We start from the raw sequence: 25556 nt of genomic DNA on the forward strand, positions 1-25556 counted from the left end.
ACTTTTGCCTTTTTCGACTGTCAGCTGTCCCGGGCATGGAAGGCGTAAAGATTATGAGGATGGTTAATCAAAACTTAAATAGTTTAGTGCCCGCAATTCATCGTGATGGGGGTTCGCTCCATCTCTGTCTATTCGTCTTCGTTCTAGGTACCAGATGGGCCATTTTCGGTGTCCGGTGTCCATATGGTTCGGTTCGATGGGCAGGGTTTGGTTTGATACGCAGCTGCCCTACCGAAAATCTAAACAATTAGTGGACCATGGACAAAAAAAAGGGCACGTGCACGTTTCCTCCGCCCTCTAATAATGAGCAATGGTCTTAAACCAGAGATATAATACAAAATAAATGTGTTTGAATCGATTGTATAACTATTCAGGATGCTGCGAAACATAAGTCACATTTACTAAGAATACTAATAAAAAGCTTTTACACATAAAATAATTTGAAACAAAGTGTTTCTAAGCAAAGCATATATGTTTTTGATTGTTTCTATATCATTACATTCTTATTTTTTAATTGAAATAACCTAACTAGTAATATCTTTAAATAAATAAATGTAATTTTAAATAACTTCAATCGGACGTAACTCAACGCAATTAAAAGAACGCTGTTGCTATGCAATACATACGTGTTGTGGAATCATTGAAAATGTACTTTTAATTATTATTGTTTTTCCTAATGCGGTATTATAATTATAAATGTAATAATGTTACCTAATATAATTATTTATTTACTATAATGCATTACTTTAATTCTATTACATAACATTCACTTTAACAATTAATACGTTAATTCGAATTGTTAATATGGGAAACAAATGCACTTCTACGTCATTTGTTTTATAATTTAATATGTTTTTTGTATAAATTTGTTGTATTAACTAAAAAGTTGCAAAATAAAAAAAAGTTTAGTTGATTCAAGTTGAGAAGTAAAATATGTAGTTAGTATCTAACGGCAGTAATTCATAGTAATATAAATTGCTAATATAAAAAAGAACATGTTTCTTGATCTTTAAACTTTTGGATAAAACAGTCTCGTAAAATGTTTAAAAATATTGCTAAGTAAAACATAATTCACTTGTCGTACAAATCAATACCACCAACCAAAAATGAAAAAAAAATGCTGTTAAACAAATAGGAGAAGGAGGAATAGTCGAAAAAATCAAATGTAAATAAATTGAGTATAAAACGGGTTTTGTGTCTCCCACGCACGCTTAGTTTCGTAGTTAGAAACAATAAAAATTACCATATTCCACTCGTGCGGCTCATCATCCATCTTGGCCACAGAACATTTACAACTACATAAATCCATTTCAACGTTTTTTCATCCATCATTCGTTTAGCGGCGCACAAAGAGGATATAGAGGAGGAAGGATTCAAACAGAAGAAACTACACACACATGCATTTCCATTTTCGTATTCACGTAACTCACGCCATCCCGAGACTTATTTTCCAACCTTAGACATTGTCTCCATCCTGCCACAATTTCCACGTACGACGAAACAAAAGATTCACCTTTAAGCTATGCATTTTACATTAGCTTCTTTTGTTTCCAGTTGGCTTAGAAAAAAATATAAAACAATTTACTTTAAAAGTTGTTTTAATTTTAAATATCTTGACAGATTTGACATTTTCATATGTATTTATTTTAGACAAATAACGTCGAAAACATTTTTTATTGACAGATATAACAATGATTATTGTTTATTTTTCGGATCATAAAACACCGATTTTTACATATAAACATCGTATTGCATCTTATTGTACGAAGGTATTAAAATATTCGGTGCGTCATATGCACTTTCGTCTGATACAGTAAGTTAAAAATTATATGAAAATAAATATCAAAATTTTATATCTTTCGATTTAACGTTTCATTATTTGTTAGGTTGTGTATTGGAGTAAATACATTACAGCTTAAGTTGTTTCTTTTTTAATGAAGAATACAATAGGTTTACGTCCGATAAGTCAAATGAATCATTATCACTACATAACATTCCAGAGTAATTAAGACACCTGAAACATTCCAATTGTTCAAAAATCATTATATCTTTGTATTAAGTTTTCTTTACATAAATTAAAATTGATAGTTGGCAGTTTGTTCTAAAACTAATTAGAATTTTTTCTGCTATATACGGAAATTGCACATCCCATTGCACAAATTCGTATTTACGAAACAACCTATATTAATAATAAATTTATTAAAAAAAAAACTCCGGAAACAATTGAAACATTTCAATTGTTTCGAAACAATAGACTCCGCTTGTTTGTCAAAGCTGAAAGCATTCAATTTGCAATACGAACATTTCATTTATCCCTTGTAACATTTTCATATTTTTATGTCGACAATCGGTTCGAACGGATTTTGTGAATTTAAACCCAATTTTTCTTCTTAATCCATAATTATCCAGAATTTGAATTTGTTTCGTTTCGTTTCGTTACCCGTACCGAAACGGTCTACCAGATAAAGCATAATTAACGCTTTTTTCGGGTTTGTTGGCCTCAGCGACCCACATCAAACGCCATATAATAACTTCGGCTTGATTAAACAATGCATGCAAACAAAATGAAAAGATGTACGCGTTTTGTAATTACTTCGCACTTGTATTTGAATGAATGTTCGTTGAAACAAGGTAACCAACACCTATTTTTTACATTTGGTAATGTTGATGTATAGGTCTGCTCATGTAGGAACGATTTAGTTATTCACAGATTGAATAACCTCAAATTTACTATTGTAATTTGTTTAATATTTAGAAATTGACATTTTCAATATGTCAAATTTATTTAATAATTCAGTTATTTAACTCTTTGAGGGGCGGTTGGACACACATTGCACCATCTTTTGAACATGCCTGGTGGGCAATTTTCTAGAAAATGCCCAGGAAAGAGGAATTACCCTTTTATTTGGTTTGTATGTCAAAGAATGAATTTTTATAGTCCATACCATCCTATGTTGATTCAGTTGACGAAGTTGTCTGATTCAGTTGTCTAGATATATGTTTGCTCTTCAATGGGTTAAACAATCAATTATAATTATACTGTTTTCAATGTAAACTATTTCGAACCTTACATATAATATTTCACTAAACATGTCAAATTAATTTTCATATTTCTAATATGTCAAATTTACTTTGTTCATTTCATAAATCTCATACGATGGCGGCGAGTTCAAAACTCAGACACCATTTGTATTTTAAGGTTTGGTCGCATTGGTACATTCATGAGTGTGTGTTTTTTTTAAGATAATCTATGTAAAACTTTAGGCTGTATAATCAGATGCTGAATGTGTTTATTTTGCTATTCTGAATGCGTGTTTGGGAATACTTCGAGAATTGGCTTTCTTAATGGATCATAGATGGCGCATCTAATGACAGGTATGAACATCATATATGATGACATTTGTAAAGTGGTTTTAGGTCATTTGTGCGGATGTAGGACAGATTGATTTTTAAAGACATGTGTATGCGAGATGTGTGTGAGTGGTTGTTTGCGAAGATAATCTGTGGAAAACTGTAGGCTGCGAATAATAATCAGATGTAAATAAAATGTAATTCTTTCCGGCATCTGCTCTCGTCTTCGGTGCCGGTACCTACGTCGTACCTCTCTCTCTATCTCGTTCTTCAGCCGCCTCTCAATAACAACCACCACCAACATCAGCAGCAGTTCTTTTCTTGCAACAGCAACAACAGCGAGGCATTCGCATTTCGTTCCCCTCCGCGACTCTCGCTCAAAAACACACGGCATTTTTACCTGGCTCGAGGTAAATTAAGCGAGGCAAACAGAGAAAGAGAGAGGAGATCGCATTGATTTTCTGGTCGCCGTCTCCTTTTCGCCCGCACTACCTGCCCTTCTGCCATCTCTCACCGCGACTGGTTTTCGTCCTTTTCCTTCACGAAAGGTGCGCTCTGTTCAATACCAACACGATCGTCGGTCGGGTTTGCCGCTTGATGCATGCCACAAACTCGCACACACACGCTCTTTCACATGGTCAAGAATTTTCGAGTCCACGCAGTCTTTGTCTGTCCGTCGTCGGAGGACGCGAGCGAGAGCTTTTTTTTTGCCTACGAAAATCACTGCTAGTGATGTCGGTTTGAAGTGAACTGTGGTGTCCTTCTCAAATTTTCTAAATAAAAGAGATCGAGAAGATGTTCTGCGGCGGCAGCTTCAGGGCGCGAATCGTCGATGAGAATGATCACTACAGGGTGGTCAACGTGCATAATAGACAGGTCAAATTGCCGGCGAGGAGGCAGGACGACATTCCAGGAGATACGGCATCATCAGCAGGAACCGGAGGTCGCGATTTCTTACAGAAGCGCTTCAGCCTCGACACCGACAGAAGGACCGGACATCAGTCCAAATCCAGAACGGTCAGTGCGTTAAATTGTAAATCTACAACAGTCTGTATAATCAATCGGCGAGATTCAAACGAACTCGAAAAGAACGTTGGTCGTCGCGGTATCTGTGTCACGGCGTGGTCGCGAACAAGAAGAAGCAGAAGCGGAGAGAAACGAAATAAAAGATAGATATAAAAAAAAACCGACTATATTTAGTAACGCCGTTATGTAACTCCTTAACTTGTCCATCGTCGCTCGTCATTGTTGTTTTGATAACAATGCGCTCACCGCAGCATCTCGCTTCCACGAACTACTCGACATTCCAAACTCGTAAAAGCGAATGCTCTTAAACTGTCAAACAGAACCTGTCAAATACGACATCGAGGCTACGTGTCCTTTATTTAAACGATTCATATGGCAATTTAGAAATAAAATCATTTAACATAGTATTTCCCAAAATGTGCGACACAGAGGCGCCACGAAAATCGAATTCTGATATATTGTCCGAATTCTGATATATTAACGTAAAGTTTGCCTTGAGATAGACCAATGTTTTAACTTAACAAATTGCAAGTGCATCCATTAATTCGATAGATGGCGTACCTATTTTGACAAGTAAATGTCAAATTGTTTGTTTTGACACATTTTGATATAATGCAAAATATAATATAAAATTTGAGGAGGACCGCTACTACCTAGGAAAAAGATATGTGAACATGTATAATTTGCAATATAAAAGTGTATATTGTTTTTATAAATATAATAATAAATTTGTTAATATAGCAATTGTATACATTTACTGACAATGTATTTGCACAGGAAATATTAACGTACTTACTAACGTTGCTTAAATATTAAATATTAATATTATCACAAATAATCTAAGTCAATTATTAATATTTTTTGTTTATAAATACATTTTCAATGAACTTCTATTAACATTCAATATGTTGCCGTTAAAATTAAGTAAACTGACTAACAGTAACAAAAATATTATTTTTATTTAGTTATTGTTATATTATACAGATGTATTGTCCGTTTTATGTGTATTATTGGTGCCGAGAGCCGGTCTTGCGGAACGATAGTTGTAAGGTTGAAAATGAAATTAACATAAACTGTGACGAAGATTTTTGAAATGTCACGAGCCAAGGAAATCTTGTTTCTAAGGCGATTTTCCTTTGAGCCGCGTTTCATTACGATATTACTGATTTCAAGATTTCTCATTTCATCCGCTTGACGTTTATCCAATCGCATCGCTGCTAAAGTCAAAAAAATAAAGGTGACAGGGAATGGAAACCTGTACATATAATCAATAATGAATATTTCAATAAATGCGTAATTCGTTGCGCAACAGATCTTTTGACACTCGAACGGTTTGTTCGAATGCCCATTGTTGAATTCGATGATGAAAATTGGTTTTCGCTTTCGCCATTTTCTAAATCCCGAAAGTCATTCAATGCGATAGGATTGGGCGGTCGCTGCACGTTTTTTGTTTTTTATCTGTGTTTACATTCCAAGCAGTTCATATAGTCTTCAATAGAATTCACGGATTTATCAAGTATGATGGAAGCAATGGGAACAATGGCTCTGCGGTACTCACTTGTCCGATAACAATTGCATATTTATATGTTCCGTTTTCTATTGAACCTATTGTAAAGCATTTATCGTATAAAATTCGCTTATCGTTGCAGATGCAGGAATCTCGTTACTGCAATTAGTGATACCTATTCTCATTGTTCTCTCTCCTCGTTATAAATCTTATAAAGAAATATTAATTGGCTTTATTACATAATTGAAATTTTCTTCTAATTTTTCTAATTTTAGAAATGATTATTTTTTGACATGTTGGTCAACTTGGACTACCTGAAAAGTCCAAGGTTCAAATAGGAACAAATTTATTGCTTTTAGCCAATAGACCGAAATTTCAGACTGCGAAATCACGTTTTTATACCTTACAAATTTATGACCAAGCATACGAAACTGGTTGAAACACGATTGTTTTCACAGGTAAAAGTCACATAGCAGGATCACACTCTGCACAAATTTCACGCATTATTTTTAACTATAATTCTTTAACTGTCTAAAACTTTAAATGCTACAATCGCATTTCTAACAAATTCAAAGTTAGTTGTTTTTAGTGAATAGATTTCATGAGTTAATATTGACATATTGTCAAATTTAATTTTGCAGGTTAGATTCACCCATTAAGAAATATAAATATAAATAACATTATCATATAATTACGTAATTAGACTTAATTACGTTTTATGCAAATTCTAATAAGTAAATTCTTATTCAAACAACTTTGTCATTAATAGTCAATTTAACGTTAATTTTAACATCAGAAACGTGATATTTTATTAAAAGACGTAACAAACATCAAACGTGTCAAACACATTTTTTTTAAATTGAAACTTAGATGTTTTTAGTTCTTAGATTTCGCAGATAAAAGTTAGCATTGCAACAAATTTAAATTTAAAGTTAGGTTCACCGGTTAAATTTGACGTTATAATGCAAATAAACATCTAATTATACTTAATTACATGTTATGCAAATTCAAGTTTCTTTGGTATTTTCATCATATTAGTGACAATTTGGTGACGTTTCAATAAAATGTCAATGCTTTACATTTATAAATCACGTATTTTTATGTTTTTCTTTTGTGGGTTAACAAAATGTTCATATTAACTTCAATATTGACAATAAATACTATATATCTATCAAAATTTAAATGGAGAAAAATGCAACTTATTTAGCGTCTACTTTAATCTAAATCTAATGTATATTGGAATTGGATGAGATTGTGGTAATTGTGTAATCAAATTGAAATTGCATTTTTTTTGTTGGCATCGGTGATAATTTTGATATTTATGGAATGTTACCGTGGGCTCGTTATTAAACACAAATTTGTGTTTCTTATCTCGCTCCAAACGTAAATATACCAGCAATAGAATGTTATCTTCCAGTCATGACCATGTTCTGTTCTGTTGTGTATCTGTGTTTATTTCGTCTATCTACCCGTCTCGCTCATCCCCGTTCATTTATAGATACGCGACTTATTTTATCAATCCGCGCGCGTGACTTTCCCCGAAACGACGATATCGATATCTGGCATAGTTAGTTAGTAACTTAAGTTAGTAAGAGTGATAGTTTTTAGTGCATTTTCTGTTGTCGTTTGTTATTTCGCGTTGCTAGGATATTCAAGGTATGCAAGTTTTTATTTCTGTGTATGTATTTTGTTTTTCTGTCGTAACCATAAAGGGTTTGAGCAAACAATGGCGAATTTCATTACGCGCTTTCCTCTATCCATAAAGTGCACACCAACATACACAACAAAGTGGTCACCGGTTTATTGACGTTTCCACCTTGTTGCCAACTGCTGAGGGTTCCGGTAATATTTCCATGCGCTCTTCGTGCTGTTCTGTTTAGATCTCGAAAAAGGTTAGAGAATCGTCGGGCAGGGTAACCTTTCGATAATAAACGCGATATGTTTTTGCTTCATTTTTATTGCACTCTCATAAATCATTTGTACGCTCATTTCATTTTTGTTTCTAATTCCAATTTGTAATAACTACTCATTAGTCGGTTGGTTTCTTGTTGGGCGTTCGATCTCGGCAGTATTCGAGATCGAAATGAATACATTTAAGATTAAGCATTTCTGGCATTCTTTCCCTTCTTTCTCGTGCCTCTTCTCACTTTTCGGATGAAATCGTTGGCCTTTCAAAGGTCTCCTCGGATGACTCAAATTTCATCAGAATGTCTTGTTCTTTCGACCGCTCTCTCTCTCTCTTTCCACTATTCGTTCACCATTCTTCGTTTCACTCTTCACAACCCTCTTTCATTATTCACAGCTTTCGATACACTCATTCAAGTACTCTCCCCCCAAAAAAGAATACAGGACAGGACCAGCCGAAACTGTAAAATATCTAATACTAAAACTAAACTGGATCATTTTCACTTTAAAATCGTTTTCTTAGACGACGGAGTCCGCATCGGGTATTTCAATTTACTGCGTCGTAAAGTCCATACGAATCGAATGCAAATTTCGCTGACTCGCATTCGGACATTGATGGTTTTGCAAAGATTTATATTGCGCGTTCGATTTTTTATTACGCATCGTTTTTTTGCAGACTCGAAATTCCATTTCAGCCAATTTCAAATGTATTTATAAATAATATATACTTCAGTAGATTTGACATCTCAGTCTACAATACTTGACTTTACTGCACAAACAGCGAGGTGTCATAAACGAAGTGTTCTTGCTTAATTTCGCTGCCATTTATATTTCACTATTTCACTATGTCAGTTATTTTCACACAATGTATAAAATAATAATTTCAATTGTTATCTAAATATTATGTATATATCTAACATGATATTTAATGCGTTTTAATTGATACATTTTGGAATATTTCCAGTTCAAGTATGAGAGAGATACCAAAACTTGTTTTTTTTACAGTATAATTAAATCAATTTTATTTATAATAATAACTGTTTCGTAAATTTTATCACTTTATCGAATGAATAAATTCTTAAGATAAAGAATTTAAGTTATTTAAAATTTATTTTTAATATAACAAAAAAACATCATCAACCTTGTAACACATTTCTATAAGAACAGAAATACAGGGTGTCGTAAAAATTGCGTTTCTGTTTTGTTTTTATCTTCTAATGTCATGATGTCACTTTTAAACCAGGTTAATTTTTTTAATTGTATTTATTTTTAACGCACAAAAATACAAACAAGAAAAAACATATATAACAGACATTAAATTAATCGTAACAAATTAATTGACAATGATTATTTTTTGTGTACAAAAATGTCATAAAAGAAACGTCACTACTTTATATTTTGTTTTCCGCTCCATTTGATGTTATGTCACCTTTCTTTTAAAATCACGATATCAATATTTTATTCCTATTTTATGCTTAAGTTAGTAATTTGTAAGCAATCTGTGACGGGTGTGGACATGTCAAATTTGTATAATTTAATGTTTATCAATATTTATTATGTACAAGCATTTTTTTTATAATACTAATATTTTTTAATTTCGTTTATCGAATCAAATTAAATATTATTGTTAATGACTGAAAATTTTTAAAATGATGCAGTTGCAACTGATGAAATTGTTTGGGTTTGTGGTATTTTTATTAATATAATACACAGAATTGTAAAATATTGTTTTTTGTCATGAAATTGAGTGGATTTTTAAGAAATTGTGATTGATCTAAAAATACAATTATTACAACTGAAGAAATTGTTTATTTGTGGTAATTTTTAAGTTATTGTGATGGGTATTTTTTTATGAAATGTTGGTAATAGTAGCTGTCAATTATGTTTGTTGGAGGTGTATCGATTGTCTTCGAGAAAATCTGTATGGGAAATAATAGCTAATAGCTTCTGGAAACGCGAGAGGCCTACAACAACAACACACTCTTCTTCGCTTTTGCCGTTGTTTGCGTTTGGTTTTAACTCGGAGCAGGCAGCAGACTTTCTCGGCGGCGTCGGCAATGGATTTCCTTCCTCGACATCCGCCCACGTCTCCTTTCTTTCGACCAGTACGAACGGTCTACCGGTCGATAGTGATGTTATAATATATTCTAAACACGGTCCTGTGTATGTAACGCTTTTGCCTCCTCTCCTCACCCTCTGCTCTTCCTCGATGTTGAGCTTCGCTCACTAAGGGCTCATATATATATCAAGCAACACATGGCGGGCGTGCGACAGAGTCGAGACGAGAACCTTTCCTACCCTCCGCCTCTTTCTTTCTCTCTTCCTCTCTCGCTGGTTCATTCTCTTTCGGTCGGTACAAACCCTCCTTCCTCCATCCAACAATCATTCGATAGTAGTAGTTTCGTTTCGTTTTCACAGCGTGTAAACTCGGTGTTGTTAGTGCGCCTTCGCCTCTTCCTCCTCCGCGACTAGGACTACTAGTTGCGAGTGGATTACCAAGACGCGAGCAACGCTTGTCTCTCTGTAAACTCAGTACCATGTAAATATATATCCACTACATACTCAGTTTAAGTTTTTGTTTTTTGTGTATGTGCCTTCAAGTGCGTGTTCATCCCTTAATAATATCAATTGAATTGTTTAACCCGGAAACGAAATGTCTTGGATACGAAGATCTTCGGAGCCAATTCATGGCAAATGCGAAGGCTACGACACCGAATCGGTATGCACCCATCTTTCATAACTGTGACCCAAAGAAAACATACAAAAACACAATTTTCATTTCACTTTCTCAAATCATCCCTTAAACAAAAGAACAATTATTAACAAAAATATGAATTAACGTAGAATTTCCATTTTTAACTCGTTTTAATAACTTCTGTTTCTCTTTTCATTTTAACTACCTTCGACAACATTCCCACAATCATAAAATCAAGTATATAATAAACTTAAATAATTACAACATCCATGTTTTCAATTGTTTACACATGTGGTCGAAATCTGTACCCTAATGTTTTCTTAATTTTCATTTTTTTACTGGTTCAATAGGCATTCTTCACTTTTGATCATAACGCATACAATTTAAACAAACTATATTATAAATTTCTTTATATAACGATTATAAATTATCAAACTTAATGTCATTATATAAAGTTTATATCATATCAATCACATTAATTTAAAAAAAAACACACAATTTGTTAATTTCGTTATTAACGATATCAAAAAGTACCGGTTCGGAGCACTTTAATCGTATCATAATTAGATAAAATTAATTATTAGATTATTACATTTAATCTAAGCTATTAATTTCAAAGTTTTTGTGTTTTTTAAATAATTTTATTTAAATAATCGTTAGTATTTATAGGATGTGTTTCCCTTCGATTTCACGTATTTTCACTTCCTTTCGGTTCGGTTTCATGCCCGGAATTTAAATAAGAAAATAGTAGATTTCGAACCGATCAGCACTTATATGCAACTCTTTTCTTTTTCTTTTTTTGGCTCAAAGGCCATAGGTGAATCGGTGAATGTGCATTAACAGTATGTTAACCAAAAATGGAAGTAACTGATATTATTAGTCCGTAAATGAGTTTACGAGCTTCCATAATATACGAATTACATACATATAAATTATAGTTGGTATCGCTGACTTTTGACAGCAGTAACTAATGACAGATGACAGTTGTCTTTATTTTACTTTTTTATGGTTATGTACGTTGCAATATGAATTATTTATTGTATTATGTAAAATGTAACCTAAAATGTCATTAATTTAGTTTGGTTTTTAACAGATATCAAAACGAGTTTTTCTTTGATAAAGCGCAGCAGCTTGTTACAGTAGAATAAGATATGATTAACAAAAAGTAACTCGAATTTTAAAGAACATCCATTAGAGTAGTATCGCTCATTTTCAACGGATGCATTTAATTTTAATCTTTTGTTCGGTTTAATTGTTCTTCTAGCAAGCTAATTCATTGCATTTTTGTATGTGTGTTTGTGGAAATGATGCGGTTCGCGCGGAATTCGCGGAATCTCTAACGGTCTGTTATCGCATTTTTCGACGTCTATGTGCAAACGCACGTTTTATTTTCTGATGGACGTAGAATCGCTGACTCGAAACTGTCACAAACGCAATACATGCGACCACATCCAGGAGGACATTCATAATATTTATACGCTGCGCGCCGATATTTATTGCAGACGGATGTATTATTATTATTTGCAATCGCATCGCGGAAAACCAGTCATATGACTGCATGTGTGTGTGTGTCAGTCGCCATCCGGCGATAAGAAATTGGAATTGAGTAACGAGCAGCAAATATTTATATAAGATCGAAGACGTTATCAGAATCATTTGTTTTTAATTTGTGGTGGTATTGTTTTATAATTATAAATTATATATTGTCATTTTGATGATTGCTATTGAAAAATGTCAAAAGAAATAATGAAATTGTATACTATTTGACAAATAAATACACATATAATGTGTACCAACTTAAATTATATTTGATTATATGCGATTGCAGTTATCATTGTCACAAAAAATCTGCTGACATCTAGCAATTTTGCTGCCTCGTTGATAGGACGGGCACTGAATCAAGTAACTTTTGCAATACTGTTCATAACTATCCATTGTTTTGGGACGTGCCTTCCGTTGATTGATCAATTAAAGTTGAAGGAGGAATTAAGAGCAGCCGGCTACTTGATCCAGACATTTTCTGTTTCATTTGTATCGATTAGTGTCGTGCATCGGGGATGCAAGGAAGTGGCACAGCGTCCCGACGCACCCCTCGTCTGTTGGACGCGTGACTCATCTGGCTACCCTTAATTTAAGAACCCCTCGAAATCGCGTTCCCCGCCATCACTCGATTTGTTTCCGCTGCAAAATGAAAACCCCATCCCTGACAGATGAGAATGTTAACCTCAAGTCATATACTGAATGTCACATTTGATGGACGCGATTACTGTCATTAGTTACTCCATTCATCGTTGCATCGACATGTGTGTTATCGGATGCCAAATTATATATGATTGACGTCGATTTATTGACACGCTCGATAGTCAATGACATTAAATGTCAAATTAATGAATTCATTAAATATAGATGGCATTCAATCATTTTTTTAACTTAAAAATATTTAGTTTATCAAAATAATTGAATTATATTAATTAAAATGTTTTTTTTTTAATTATTGAAAGATGGAGTAATGTTAGCTAGTATTATGCAACCCAAATAACACCTGAGTTTACTTTTTGGCCTAAATCCAGGTCGCATCAAACTAAACGCATACCACGTAATCGGTGTAGTGTAATTCCTTCGGGAGATACGTGGAATGGCATTGGAGTTGTCGCGAGATAACGAAAATAATTAAATAAATAAACTCAGTGCGAGTCAGGGCATTATCGAAAAACAGGAAGTGAGATTGTACTAAATTCCGTCCGACCGAAATCGCCTTCAATCGTTGCTCACACACCAACAAAACGCACACACAGCTATTATTATTCTCGTATTCCCTATTAACAGTTTGGACTTTAACTCATTCATCGAACAGATGTGGCTTTGATTATTGTTACGCAAAGACGCGCGAATTGCATCATCGTCGATGTGTGCTTTTTATTTTTCGTTCATCGTTTTCGTAACGTCGTCTCAGGAAGCGAATCGTTTACCGGGAGAATCGAGAGGGTACCCGCATTCTCATTAATTAACTTAATTGCACTAGAAATGGAATTTGGAAATGCGTTCGAAGTTGAGGGATGTTTTCGGGTCAAGGCTTTGACCCGGAAAGAGCGTTTCGATGCTTCTGTGCTGCCCTTATCGTGTACTGATTAGGGCTGCGCGCTTGTAATTATTTTTTATATACGGAATTAATTATCAACGAACATGCGCCGTTAACATCCATTTAGATAAAAAGTAACACAAAAATAATAATTTGACATTGAGTCGAGTATTCTCTAATCGCTTCTCCAAATATAAAATTATAATATTCAAAATGGACAAAATAATTTGTTTATTCAATTATTCAAAGCACGGCGTTGCCAAATTTGATTCGCCCCATCAACAACGGTCCATCAAACTAGTCAAATTACAAACTAGATTCTAATTGCTTCGAAGCATTGACAAACCGTTCACGATTGTTGACGTTTTGATCGTAATTTGAAGATGGGAAATGACGGCATGGCAACGCGGCGACCTGTCAAAAGGTGACGGAAAGTATTCAGAAGGGGAGTGTTCCGAAAATAACTAGCAAATGGCTATTTTTACGTCCTATTCGAGAATGAATTGAGTTTTTGCCCCTCTTCGTCCTCCTTGGTCCATCCATTCGTTGTTCCCCTCTGCTTCTTCGCCGACCGTCGAAGAAGAAGACTCCTCACTTCCCATAAAGACACTATTTTTAGGTGCGTTTCCTTTCCAAATAGACTCTTCTAAATTTACTCCCCTCGACTATTTTTTTTCTGTCTATGTAGATGCTGGGCGACACTACAACTTAATAAAAGCTTCTCCAGCTTCTAATTTATGACCGCCCACCAAAAACATAAGAAAAGCCAAAATTAATAAAGATAATCGACAATTTGCAAATCTGTCAAACTTAGTTGCCAAATGAAAATTGTAGATGTCACTAATTAAAAAAAGATAATATTTCAATTAATTTATTTTCGAGTTGCAATGCGATAAATTTTTGTTTGTATCAGAAATGCAGAGTGAGCACCCTTCATGGAAGGTCATAAATTAATGGTCGTATCTACACAGATAATACGAATTTCAGTTTGAAGCGAAGTGCACTCTGAAAATAAATTAAAAGAGTGGGGCCGAGATTGTCCAATCGCCGAGTGGGAAATGGCACACACTAAATCAAATTCGTGCACTTTCAAATGGAATTAAATGTGCGTTGTTTTGCAAACGCTCGCAGATTTGAATCAAAGCGAGATGATTTATGTAACGGTGAAACTTTCACGAAGCGGTGCTGCCAACTGTTTGTTTTGTTGTTTTTTTATTTGATTCCTTCGTGTTCCTTCCTCCTTTTGGTATCAGAAGTTTTGCCGCAGCCACGAAACGGACGTTAAATTAATTAAATCGAAACTGCGATGTGTCGTGCCCTATCTAGCTTATGCCCAGCCACGCACTCTGCCAGAGTTCACAAAACCGTTCCTTTCATTGGCTAACACAACACACACACACAATATATATATACATGTACATATATATGTGTACATACATATTGCAGTGTGGATGTTGTTGTTTTTTATGTTGTTTCGAGGTTGGCAACGGTTTCGGGGTTGCGTTCGTTGACCACCGGGCGCCTCCTCTTCTTATTCCTCGTGTTCTTCCTCTGGCGTTTTCAAGGTTTATAAATAATTGTCGCAGATGCGGCGGTTTTATGGATTGCACGAGGGAATAGCAGCTCCGTCGTCGTATTCCAGAAATAGAGCGAATGCACAAATGGCCGTCTATTTTGTTATGCGACTTTAGTGCATATGCGGTTCTCCTATTTCTCTCTCTATCTCGCACACACGCACGCTGCCTCTCTTCCAGTCTCTTTCTCACACTCTCCTGTGCACCGAGAGATCCGATCTTTGAGCCCCCAAGGGGAGAAAGGAATAGCGTATATAGTTTTATCAAACCGCAGCAACAAAACAAACGAACGGTCTCGAATTACGTACGTGTGCATGCTTTAATCGCAAATAAATTCAAATAAAAAAAATACACCGTTGGTAAACTGGAACCTATAGAAGTTTCTTGGTGCAATCTCCACGATTCACATATGAAACAATATGTTTCATATGTTAGTTTATTTTAAGTTGGTAAACGTACATTTTGACATTTCAGAAAACATCATCAATTTTTAGTAGTTTGACTTGAAAACTTCCTTTTTTCTTTAGAAATACCACGTTTTAATTCTCAAATCGTACAACATTAAGAAAGACTAAAATGTAAATAATTTTGTTTTGTATTGTTCATTTTGTAATTAAATGTTGGCAATAAAAAATGATCTACTTCCATCACAGCAGCATTACGAAATTAATTCATTTTCTTTTGTTGCGATTCTCATTTTTTGTTCTCTTCTCGCATTTTTTCCCTTTCTCTGTTATTGTTCGTACTCGGAAAAACAGAATTTTTAGCTTAGAGTGCGTTTCCATTCTCCGCTCTTATGCTTGCGCCATCCTCTGCGGGGGATTATGAGATTAAGTAAGGGAGTGAGAGAAAAAAAAAGAGTGCGTGCGGTGGAAATGGAAAACTCGAGGAGAAACTCCAGCTGCGAACCCATTATTGCCCATTGCTGTAGATTTATGAAAATGAAAGGTTTATTCTTCATCCAGACAATTCTACAATTGAATTTCAGTTTATATAACGCAATTATAACTCAATTTTCTTTTAAAATTTAGATTAAACCGCACACGATAATGATTGATAGAGATTTTAAACTTTCTACTTCCCTGATCTAAAATATTGCGATGAATTTTTTTTGTTATTGTTGCTGTTAGTAACGAAGTTGCATTTGGGATTTTCTTGGGTGAATTCTTCGAGTATCTGAGATGCCGTATTTATAGACGGAAAAATCATAATAAATCAACGGAGCGTTAAGTCCGATGCTGCCGTCTATTTATACGCCTCTGGATTAATTCCAGACGAATTAATAGTTATGAGGAGGAATTTCTGCCATTATCTCGAAACGCCGGAGACATAATTAGAGATTATTTTGTGCATTCATCTCGGTATTTCAGATTGCTACCTAATTGCTTTAACAAAAAAGTCGTCCGTCGGTAATGGTTCGTAATTCTATGTATTTAAATACATTAACTCGTACAATCGTCTGAATAGACGAAATCATTGGATTTCACATTAATTAGCAAGCGCACGTTTATGAAAACATGCTAATTGCACTTAGTTCATGTGTGTTTTTCAAATCGTATTTAAATACCAAACTTGGTAAATTGAATTATATATATAGCATTAGTTTTCCGCAAAACGTACAATTTAATTTATTTTGTTCCTTAAGGACATCCAACATAGTTTTCTTTAACTTAAGATATTCTCAAGAATATCGATTAAAACAAAGAGGTGTTAGACTTGTTGCTGTGACCCATTTCTTTATTGCCATGGATTCCGGTTGTTGGGGCGGCTTGTTGAGAGAATCGCTGCCTCATTTAAACCCTTGTCCTTAACACTGGATCGCTTGCACCCCCTCAGGGCGCCGTTAGTTCTTTCCCTTCTCCTAGATTCTTCCCTTTGCTCTCGACTCGTGACCCAATTCCAGTATTTCTCTTCCTTTTCCCACCTCTTCTTCTTCGTTTTTTCTAGTTTTATATTGTGTGTGTTTGTTTCATCGGCCTGGGTCGAAGGGTGGAGTAGGACAAAACGGGAACCGAGTTTGCGGTGAGCGCGAAGAAGGAGTATATAATACGACGTGGCTTGAGGGCTTTTGGACCGTTAAAATCGAGGTCAGCCTCGGTTACTGTTCTGCGTTCGCTGTTCTCTGCAAACCCCTCGAGGGTTGGATACGATCAGAATATCTGCTGCCGCCGCCTCCACCTTTGCCGTCGACGCCGCCTCCGATTCGCGTTTTCGCATCCATTGCGCACGACGCCCGCAGAACAATCGATATTATCACTGACCAACACACAAATTTCCCTACACAACCTCCTCCGCGCATTCCTCAATCGGGATACTCTCCGCCGTATGGCACGTTACTACCACGTACTTCGGATTGCACAACCCAACCCTTATTTTGCATGGGAGCAGACCATTACTTTCTAATTTGCAGATAATGACCTTTTCATTTCCGTATATTCATATTGGCCGGACAGGTTTTACTTTGAACAACTCATTAGTTCAGTACTTCAAAAGCGTTTCTACAGCAACCATTCACAAATAAAAAATGAAAATATAAAATGTCAAAAAATATTTAATACATTATCAAACCTGACATGATTTAAAGCTAATTGAAAACAACTAATTATGGTGTTTAATGAAATTGACATTCTATACAAATTGAGGACATATATTGGATCATACAAAAATAACTTAAAAATACAATTATGAAATGAAAATCTATGCGCTATTTTCTTTAAATATCCTATTGAAACTTAAACTGATTAATATTATAAATAATGTTAATTAAGATATTCAACGCGATTTAAAACAAATCTCTTTAATGAACATTTTTAATTGCAAACTTAAAACTATTATTGGATAAAAATAATATAGTCAATAGTTCTTTTTTGTTATATTATTATTGAATGTTTACTTTTTTACGTAACTGTTGCAATTAAGATTATTATTTATTATGACGTTGCATTACGAAATCGTGCGTATTGTCTAATAAAAAATATACTGAAATTCTGAAAAGTGGGGCATGTTTTTGAGGTCGGACGGTGTAAGCAAGTACTTTTTTTTGGGTCTTGGGGCAGGGTCGAGGCGAGGGTTGGCGGCGGTGCAATTGATTTAATCATTAGCATAAATTTGCATGTCGGCGCCGCCGCTTCCACCGCCGCCGGGTCGGTCCATTCGGGTTTTCGAGTCGAATCCTGCCGATCCTGCGGGAGGGCCTCGTGCCGCGCGTGTAGCATCCTGCCTGCCCACATTCCCGGGTTCAGTACACGGTGACGTCAGGGGGGAAATGCTGCTGGCTGTGCTACTGCCACCGCCACTGCCGCCTCCTCCGCCTCTGCATTCGTAGCAACCCTGACGCGATAAAATTAAATACACCATTCAAGTCCATCCAATATTCAACAGCATCCTGCACCTCTTCCTAAACTCAAATGATGATACAACAACAAACTCTCACGACCATCGTCGTTAACACGAAGTGCGTTCATTAAAAATTAACCTAAACGTATTATTTTTTGGGTGATCCGTGTGCTGTGCTCAGGAGGACATACCTGAATATTAAACCTGTGATTGCAGTCTTTGCGATGTTCAAGTCATGGAAATTCGGAAAGGTAAATTGGAGTAACAGCAGCAGGAGGAGGAGGAGGAAGAGAAGCTGGATAATTTATCCGGGTCTCGCACTCGCTGCAGGCACTAGGGAAAGGTCCTTCCTTCCTTTCCTCCCATTCCGCAGACAATTTTATTGACATTACGCCGCTTTCGGTCGTAACTCCGCGTGTGTCTCTCCCAATAGTTTCCAAACTATTGACCGAATCGATATATCCTCTTAGCTCATTCCGAATACATTAATCCTTATCATCTCTCCTCGCATTACTAACCTCTCACTACAAAACCAATGTGATTGGACATCACAAATAGACAATGCTTGTTTGTGATTGATTGCGCGATTGTCCATTTCCTGTTCATTTCCTACAAATCCGGAACCCAAAGTGAAGCAGATGAAACATTTCAAACTCCGCAACACAATAACCGGTGACACGTAACAAACCGTTCTCCAGTAAAATCTGCAAAAAGGTTCTCCTGTACAATGTTATATTTAACAAGAATAATTTACATTATTTTACAAATTTTAAATTACGTTATATTCTTTTGAATTTAGGAATACGCGAAGTTGAATATATGGAACATTTATTAAACATTTTCTTCAATTAAAATAAATTACATTATTTTTTATGTAATATGAGGAAATCACTGCAGTTTTTTATTTAAAAAAAAGTGATATTGTATATAGCGTCATGTAAGTTTTGTAACTTGTAACTTGTAACTATAATTATTATTGTTTACAAGAGCAATCTTTATTTTCGCTGACATTATCACTATTTGTGTTGATTCGAATCATAATTTTGAATTTCATATTATGATGAAACTTCTATTACTTAGTCACCCATCTTTTATGAGTTTGATCGATATATGCACAAATTGTGTTCCTATTTCCTATTAATTTCCGCTCGAATCCTTAAACTACTCATTCCTGTTAATCTTAACTTTTCACTATTGCCAATTGGAATTTTTATTGTTGATTTTTTACTGTCGGTTTAATATTCGCTTCATTCTATCAAAATAAATATTATATTTACAAATACTTTATAACTAATTGTAATTAGCTTTATATACGCGATGTTTTAGTTTTGAACGTTACGACAACATTTTTTGGACATGATTTTTTTCATAATACAAAAAAACTTTCCAAGTTTACTATATTTATTGTGCCCTGATAACCAACAGATTAAATATTTTACTTACGTCAAGTTCACAACAAATTTTGTATATATAGAGATGTTAAATGTATGAAATGTTCTTGTCGAATAAATTGAGTTGCAATTAAATCTTGTTTAATGTATTAGAACGATTCATTTATATATGAAATGTTGATTTACTTTAATTTTATAACAAAATTGAAATATTTATTTTTTGAAGCCTTATATGTATTTTTATATGGTTGTATTTGAGCTGTAAATGTGTGGAATGCTGGCTGTATGACTTGCAAGATTCAAATGAACTAATTTACGTTGCAATTGTGTCACGTTTAATCACATTTAGCAGCGTGAAAGTGTGTCTGGCACGTAGACAACTTGATGGGTTGACATTACATTTTTTAACGGTTTGCTTTAATCCCGATGCATATATTTCTATGGGATAAAGAAGGAATGTTGAGATTCAATTGGTTTACGTGCTCGATACAATTAAGCGCCGCGCAGCATTCACAAAGAGCGTAACAGGAAACACGTGCACCGTTTCCTATCAATTCACGTGGGACAAGACATTTCTTTGCAACGCCTTGAGCATCGTCCAAACAGAAAACTTTCCAATTAACCGAAAATCGCAAAAATTTTGCCACCGTATTTTGCTACCACTGCTGTTGTGGCGATGGGAGCGGTTCTCGCGAGTTGCGCGTGGGAGCGACAGAGAAAGAGAGGAAATACAAATAAAAGGAAAGAAATAAAAAGAGTTCAACACACTTTGAATTCACTCACTCATGCGGCAATTACATCAATGCATTTAATGACTTCATTTGCTACTCCTCCTCCTTCTGCCGCCGGTTCATCTTCGCCCATTCACTCGATCCCCTGACACCATGCAAAACAAACTGTCCGTGTTATTTCTCTGCTCATATGCATATGTTTTCTTTATTAATTTACGTTGAATTCTTTGCAGGGTCTGGATGCAAGCAGTTCCAGCAATCAGCTGCTGAGGGCGAACGTCGCGGAGATCGGTGCTCCCCGGATTGATAGCTACCGTTTCTCCATGGCTAACCTAGAGGATTCTCCCGAGGTGGACCTGGACGCCATCCTCGGCGAGTTGTGCGCTTTGGAGACGCAGGTCGATAAGGAGATCGGCGATGTCAAGAGACAATCAGGTTGGTGTTTAAAGTTGCCGTTGTTATTCAATGTCATTTTCGTTCGTTCGTTCTTTCTTCAGATTCGCAGAAGTTGAGTCAGCATCTATCCCGCACGCACACCAGGTCTTCGTCGGAGGGACCGAGGATGAATCCGGCCGACGAGGCGCTTATGATGAAGGCGGATTCGGATAGGAGGACGGATTCTCCAGATAACGATTCCGCCTTCAGCGATACCGTCAGCATGTTATCCAGTGAGTCTTCGGCTAGTAGCGGCGGCAGCGGATCCAAACCACAATCCTTGCAACTACCAAAATTACCAATTCAGGTAAATATATCTTTAGTTAGTGAAAATATATATAAAAAAAGAAATATTGTCTATTGACAGCTATAAGAGAAATAGTATTGCTCATTTAAATTCTAACGAGATTACGAGATTAGTTGCAAAATATTTGTAAATATAATGTTTGTTTTTGATAGGATGAGGCGACGAAAGTGAAAGCCGAGAAGATCAGGATGGCCATGGAAAAGATCAAAGAGGCGAACATCCAGAAGTTGTTCGTGAAGGTGTTCACTGTCGACGGTTCAGCCAAATCCCTGCTGGTCGATGAGAAGATGACCTGCGATCACGTGACCAGACTTCTGGCCGACAAGAATCACGTGCAAATGGATCCCAAGTGGGCGCTGGTCGAGCACATACCAGACCTCTACATGGGTAAGCATACGACTAACATCAACAAAAAATACTCTAACTAAAATTGATTTTCTTTTCATATTTTTTTCCGACAGAACGCACCTACGAGGATCACGAGTTGCTAGTTGAAAATCTGCTGCTGTGGACGCGCGAATCCAAAAACAAAATCTACTTCGTCGAGAGACCTGAGAAGACAGTACTTTTCATGCAACCGGAACGCTTCCTGCTGGGCTCCGGCGATAAGAGACAGATCGTCGAATACGATGAACACCAGAGAAGTCTCCTTCTCGAGGACTTCTTCGCGTCGGGACGTTCCACCGCCTTCCACATTCCCGAGATCGAGGGTCCTCTCTACCTTAAGTCCGAATCGAAGAAGGGCTGGAAGAAATACTACTTTGTCCTGAGGGCGTCCGGCCTGTATTACGTACACAAGGAGAAGCTGAAGAACACAAAAGATCTAGTGTGTCTCGCCACGTTCGACATGAACCAGATGTACTACGGCTTAGGCTGGAAAAAGAAATACAAAGCGCCCACAGACTTCTGCTTCGCCATCAAACATCCGCGACTTCAGGAACCGAAGAGCACCAAGTTCATAAAATACTTATGTGCCGAGGACCAGCAGACTTTGGAGAAATGGATGGTCGGAATTCGGATCGCCAAGTACGGCAAGCAGCTGATGGACAATTACAGATGTCTCATGGATGAATTGGCGCAGGAAGATTTGGACCTCTTGGCGCACGCCAGGAGCTGCTCGGTCAGTTCCATCGCCGTTCCCAGTCTTGTTACAACACCGACTCAAAGGTAAATTTCCAGAAACGTGAAATAGGAAACGAATAACAACTGTTCTAATCCATCAGATTTAGTTATTCAGCGAGCGATGGCTACGGTACGCAAAGCGAAACTTACTCTTCGGCACCAAGTGAGATCAGCTCTGGAAGATTGAGTAGAGCCAGCAGCTCCAGTTCCAGCGGATGTATGTCCGATGGTGCGCCATCCAGTTGCGAAAACGCATTCGATTCAGAATTTCCCATGGGTGAGTAATCAAATTATACCAACGATCGATTGATTAAGAGAATACAAATCGAAATGCATTTGCATGTGCTACTTGAATTTCAGGTACCATCAAAAGAAAGCCATCAATGAAACCGAGTTTACCGTTGACGAGTATCACACGTCAGCTGAAGGAGGTTGGTGAGACCAGGGACGAGGTGGACGCAACTCTGCCAACGAGTCCAGTTTCTTACACAAACACAGGTAGGATATTTGTAAATATCATAAATGTTACATTGTTTAAACATAATGTTTTCTTTCTATTCGTAGGAACTCTGACGAGACGACACAGCCGTAGGAAATCGAACTCGGACGATTCGGGTTCGAATTCTGGAACGTTGAAGAGGCAACATTCGTACAAGTCGCGCGGTTCCATCGAATCGATGGGCAACAGGAGTGGAAATACCACTCCTCTCTGCGGCAACTCCAGTCCACTGTGCGGCACGCCGGTGAGGGAAAGGGCGTCACCGTTCGGCGAGCGCAGCGATTCGTTCTCACCGGACTCCGCCCATCCACCGATCCGCAGCCCGACCAGTATCGTGGACATGCCCTCCATGGTTCGTATAAACTCGCAGAAATCTCGTTCTTGCACGTTCCTCTCTTGCATGCTCTAACCTTATCTCTTACACTAACCGTAGATGCCTATATCTCTGATGGATATAAGAAAGACAAAATCCATGCTTAAGCGGATCCAATCCCAGGGTATCACCGTATTTTGATCATTCTTTTATTTACTGTTATTGATTGTTATGTGTTTTGCGCAGACTGACTCGATAATATCGCTGCCTCCGCCGCCGGAGGAAACAGGAGAGATCAGCGCCGACTGCCAATCTCTGCAGCTTCCGCCACCGCCCCCCGATCTCTACAACTCCAACCAATCACTGGATAGTCTTCCGCCACCTCCAAGCGATCTTCCGCCCCTCTCCGAGAATGAGTTAACCGGTAGTCAACTTTCGTTAATGTCGCTGCCGCCGTTGCCCAGCGACGACACTGGAACGATACGTCGGAGGAAGGACAGCTCGGCGACGGCCACGCCCACCAACGTGCTCAGTCCAGAACGCACACCTACCATGTCGCCCACGCCAACTTGCGACTCAGAATCGAGTACGCCTACTCAAGGCAAAGTTTTCGATCTGTCCACCGAGGATCACTACAAATCGTTGCCCAACTCCGGAAGTCTGAGATCCTCGATGCGGCATTCCGCCACAAATTACTACTCGGACAGTTTGCCACTGCGCGAGACCAGCCCCAAGAAGAACAAAAAGAAGATCAGCTTCAATCTGGGAGGCTTCCAGGAGGTGACGACGACGTCACCTCCGGTCGCTCCTATCCTTCCGAAGAAACCACCACCGCCGAAGAGGTCAGAGAGTACGCGATTGTCCAGTCCGAAGAAGCTGCAGGATCCACCGACGGATTTCCTGAAGGACTTGCAACGTGTCATGCGGAAGAAGTGGCAGGTGGCGCAGAAGTGCAAGGAGGAGCCGGCAACGACGCCGCACGAAGTGCTCGGCTTCAGGGATCCTCCGGCCGTTCTCCCCGACTATAAGGAAACAAACGTCAGCAATTGGGTGCAGGAGCATTACGGGGCCAACAACTTCTATGAGAACGTTTACAGGGTGTTCGAAGTGGCCGAGTACAGCTGCAGTCCGGTGCACGTGCGGAATTCGGCCGATATGTCTCGGGGGCGTCGACCGCCTCCGCCACCTCCGAAACGAAGTGAAACTACGCACTTGAGTTCGGTTAAAATGCACTAAAGGATCTCTCCGAAAACAGAGAACAACAAACCTAACAAATGACATTTATATTGTGATTTATATAAGTAAACAAAAACAGACTATTTGATATCGTGCCATTTATTAAGTCTTTGTTTCTAGACGATTATTCATTATCGTTTCCAAACGCGCGCGCCCTCCTTGCGAGAATTCAAGAACTCTCCAAGGAGACAACTAACAATTGATTAACCTAAATATATATATAGTTATCTATATAACAATATAACAAATATGATTTGTAAATAATTTCACTTGAGTTACTTTTTTTTAGTTCGTCTTCTGCGAATTTTTTTAGTTGTCCTTCATTATTGTTTTATTTTTCCTTTTTAAATGTCAAACATTTAACGTTATGGTGCTTCTAGTTAGAATGAAACAATTAGAGATGAAATTTTTAATGGAAATTTTTGTAACGTTTGTTCATTCACTGAACGACGAATTAATTAAAGAAATTATATGGATGACGATGGTAGTTGGAGCGGCGGTAAAATGTTTATTATTGATTAATCTATTATGGAGAAGAAAACACTAATAATAATAATTATTATTATTATATATGTATACAGGGGATTAAATAATGCCAATCGTGTTTTTATTTCTAGTTGTCGCGAGACGCAGTTCATCCTTACATTATTTTGGAAATACTTACAATTTTGTATATAGTATTAAGTGATAAGGCTGTTTCATAATATTTATATTGTTTTATTTTATATATTTTTTTTGTTTGTTTTGTGTCCTTCCGATCTATGCGCCGGGCTTGCGCCGCCCTGTATATATTACATATACATATATTGAGTGTCTGTTTAGTTTTTAGATTTTTATACGAGACAATTTTTTTATATATATTTATACAATCGTATACAAAGATCTCGCCTCTCCTAAACAAAACAAATATGAAGAAGAATATGAAACAAACTAATGGTGTGTTCTTTGTTTTTCTACTTTTTATCTTTGATGAAATGATGATAATATAGCATCTTCTTGTATATTATGATACAATATACACACACACAACTTATTATTTATTTCATTTT

The 25556-nt window shown here is 36.9% G+C and overlaps 1 protein-coding gene across 2 annotated transcripts; it reads left to right on the forward strand.

Moving 5' to 3' along the window:
- The first annotated feature begins 4005 nt into the window (after nucleotides 1–4005).
- LOC108568699 (ras-associated and pleckstrin homology domains-containing protein 1-like) lies at nucleotides 4006–25554 on the forward strand. Of its 2 annotated transcripts, none has more exons than XM_017929925.1 (9): nucleotides 4006–4368; nucleotides 20829–21030; nucleotides 21093–21337; nucleotides 21490–21724; nucleotides 21799–22504; nucleotides 22561–22736; nucleotides 22820–22957; nucleotides 23024–23310; nucleotides 23518–25554. In XM_017929925.1, the coding sequence occupies exons 1-9, from the start codon at nucleotides 4147–4149 to the stop codon at nucleotides 24505–24507; spliced, it is 3201 nt and encodes a 1066-aa protein (XP_017785414.1). In that variant the 5' UTR covers nucleotides 4006–4146; the 3' UTR covers nucleotides 24508–25554. The 2 variants fall into 2 exon arrangements, with proteins under 2 accessions (XP_017785414.1, XP_017785415.1); XM_017929926.1 differs by having other exon boundaries at nucleotides 22567–22736.
- The last annotated feature ends 2 nt before the right edge of the window (nucleotides 25555–25556 follow it).

The sequence above is a fragment of the Nicrophorus vespilloides genome, unplaced genomic scaffold (assembly GCF_001412225.1).
Source record: "Nicrophorus vespilloides isolate i.1.1-1 unplaced genomic scaffold, Nicve_v1.0, whole genome shotgun sequence".
In the NCBI taxonomy this organism is placed as follows: Eukaryota; Metazoa; Arthropoda; class Insecta; order Coleoptera; family Silphidae; genus Nicrophorus; species Nicrophorus vespilloides.

Excerpts from the sequence above, each read along its gene's own strand:
- LOC108568699 (XM_017929925.1), top strand. The coding sequence starts at position 4,147 with ATGTTCTGCGGCGGCAGCTTCAGGGCGCGAATCGTCGATGAGAATGAT. Across the intron at positions 22,958-23,023 it reads AGTTTCTTACACAAACACAG|GAACTCTGACGAGACGACAC; the intron begins GTAGGATATTTG and ends TTCTATTCGTAG. Across the intron at positions 23,311-23,517 it reads TCGTGGACATGCCCTCCATG|ACTGACTCGATAATATCGCT; the intron begins GTTCGTATAAAC and ends TGTTTTGCGCAG.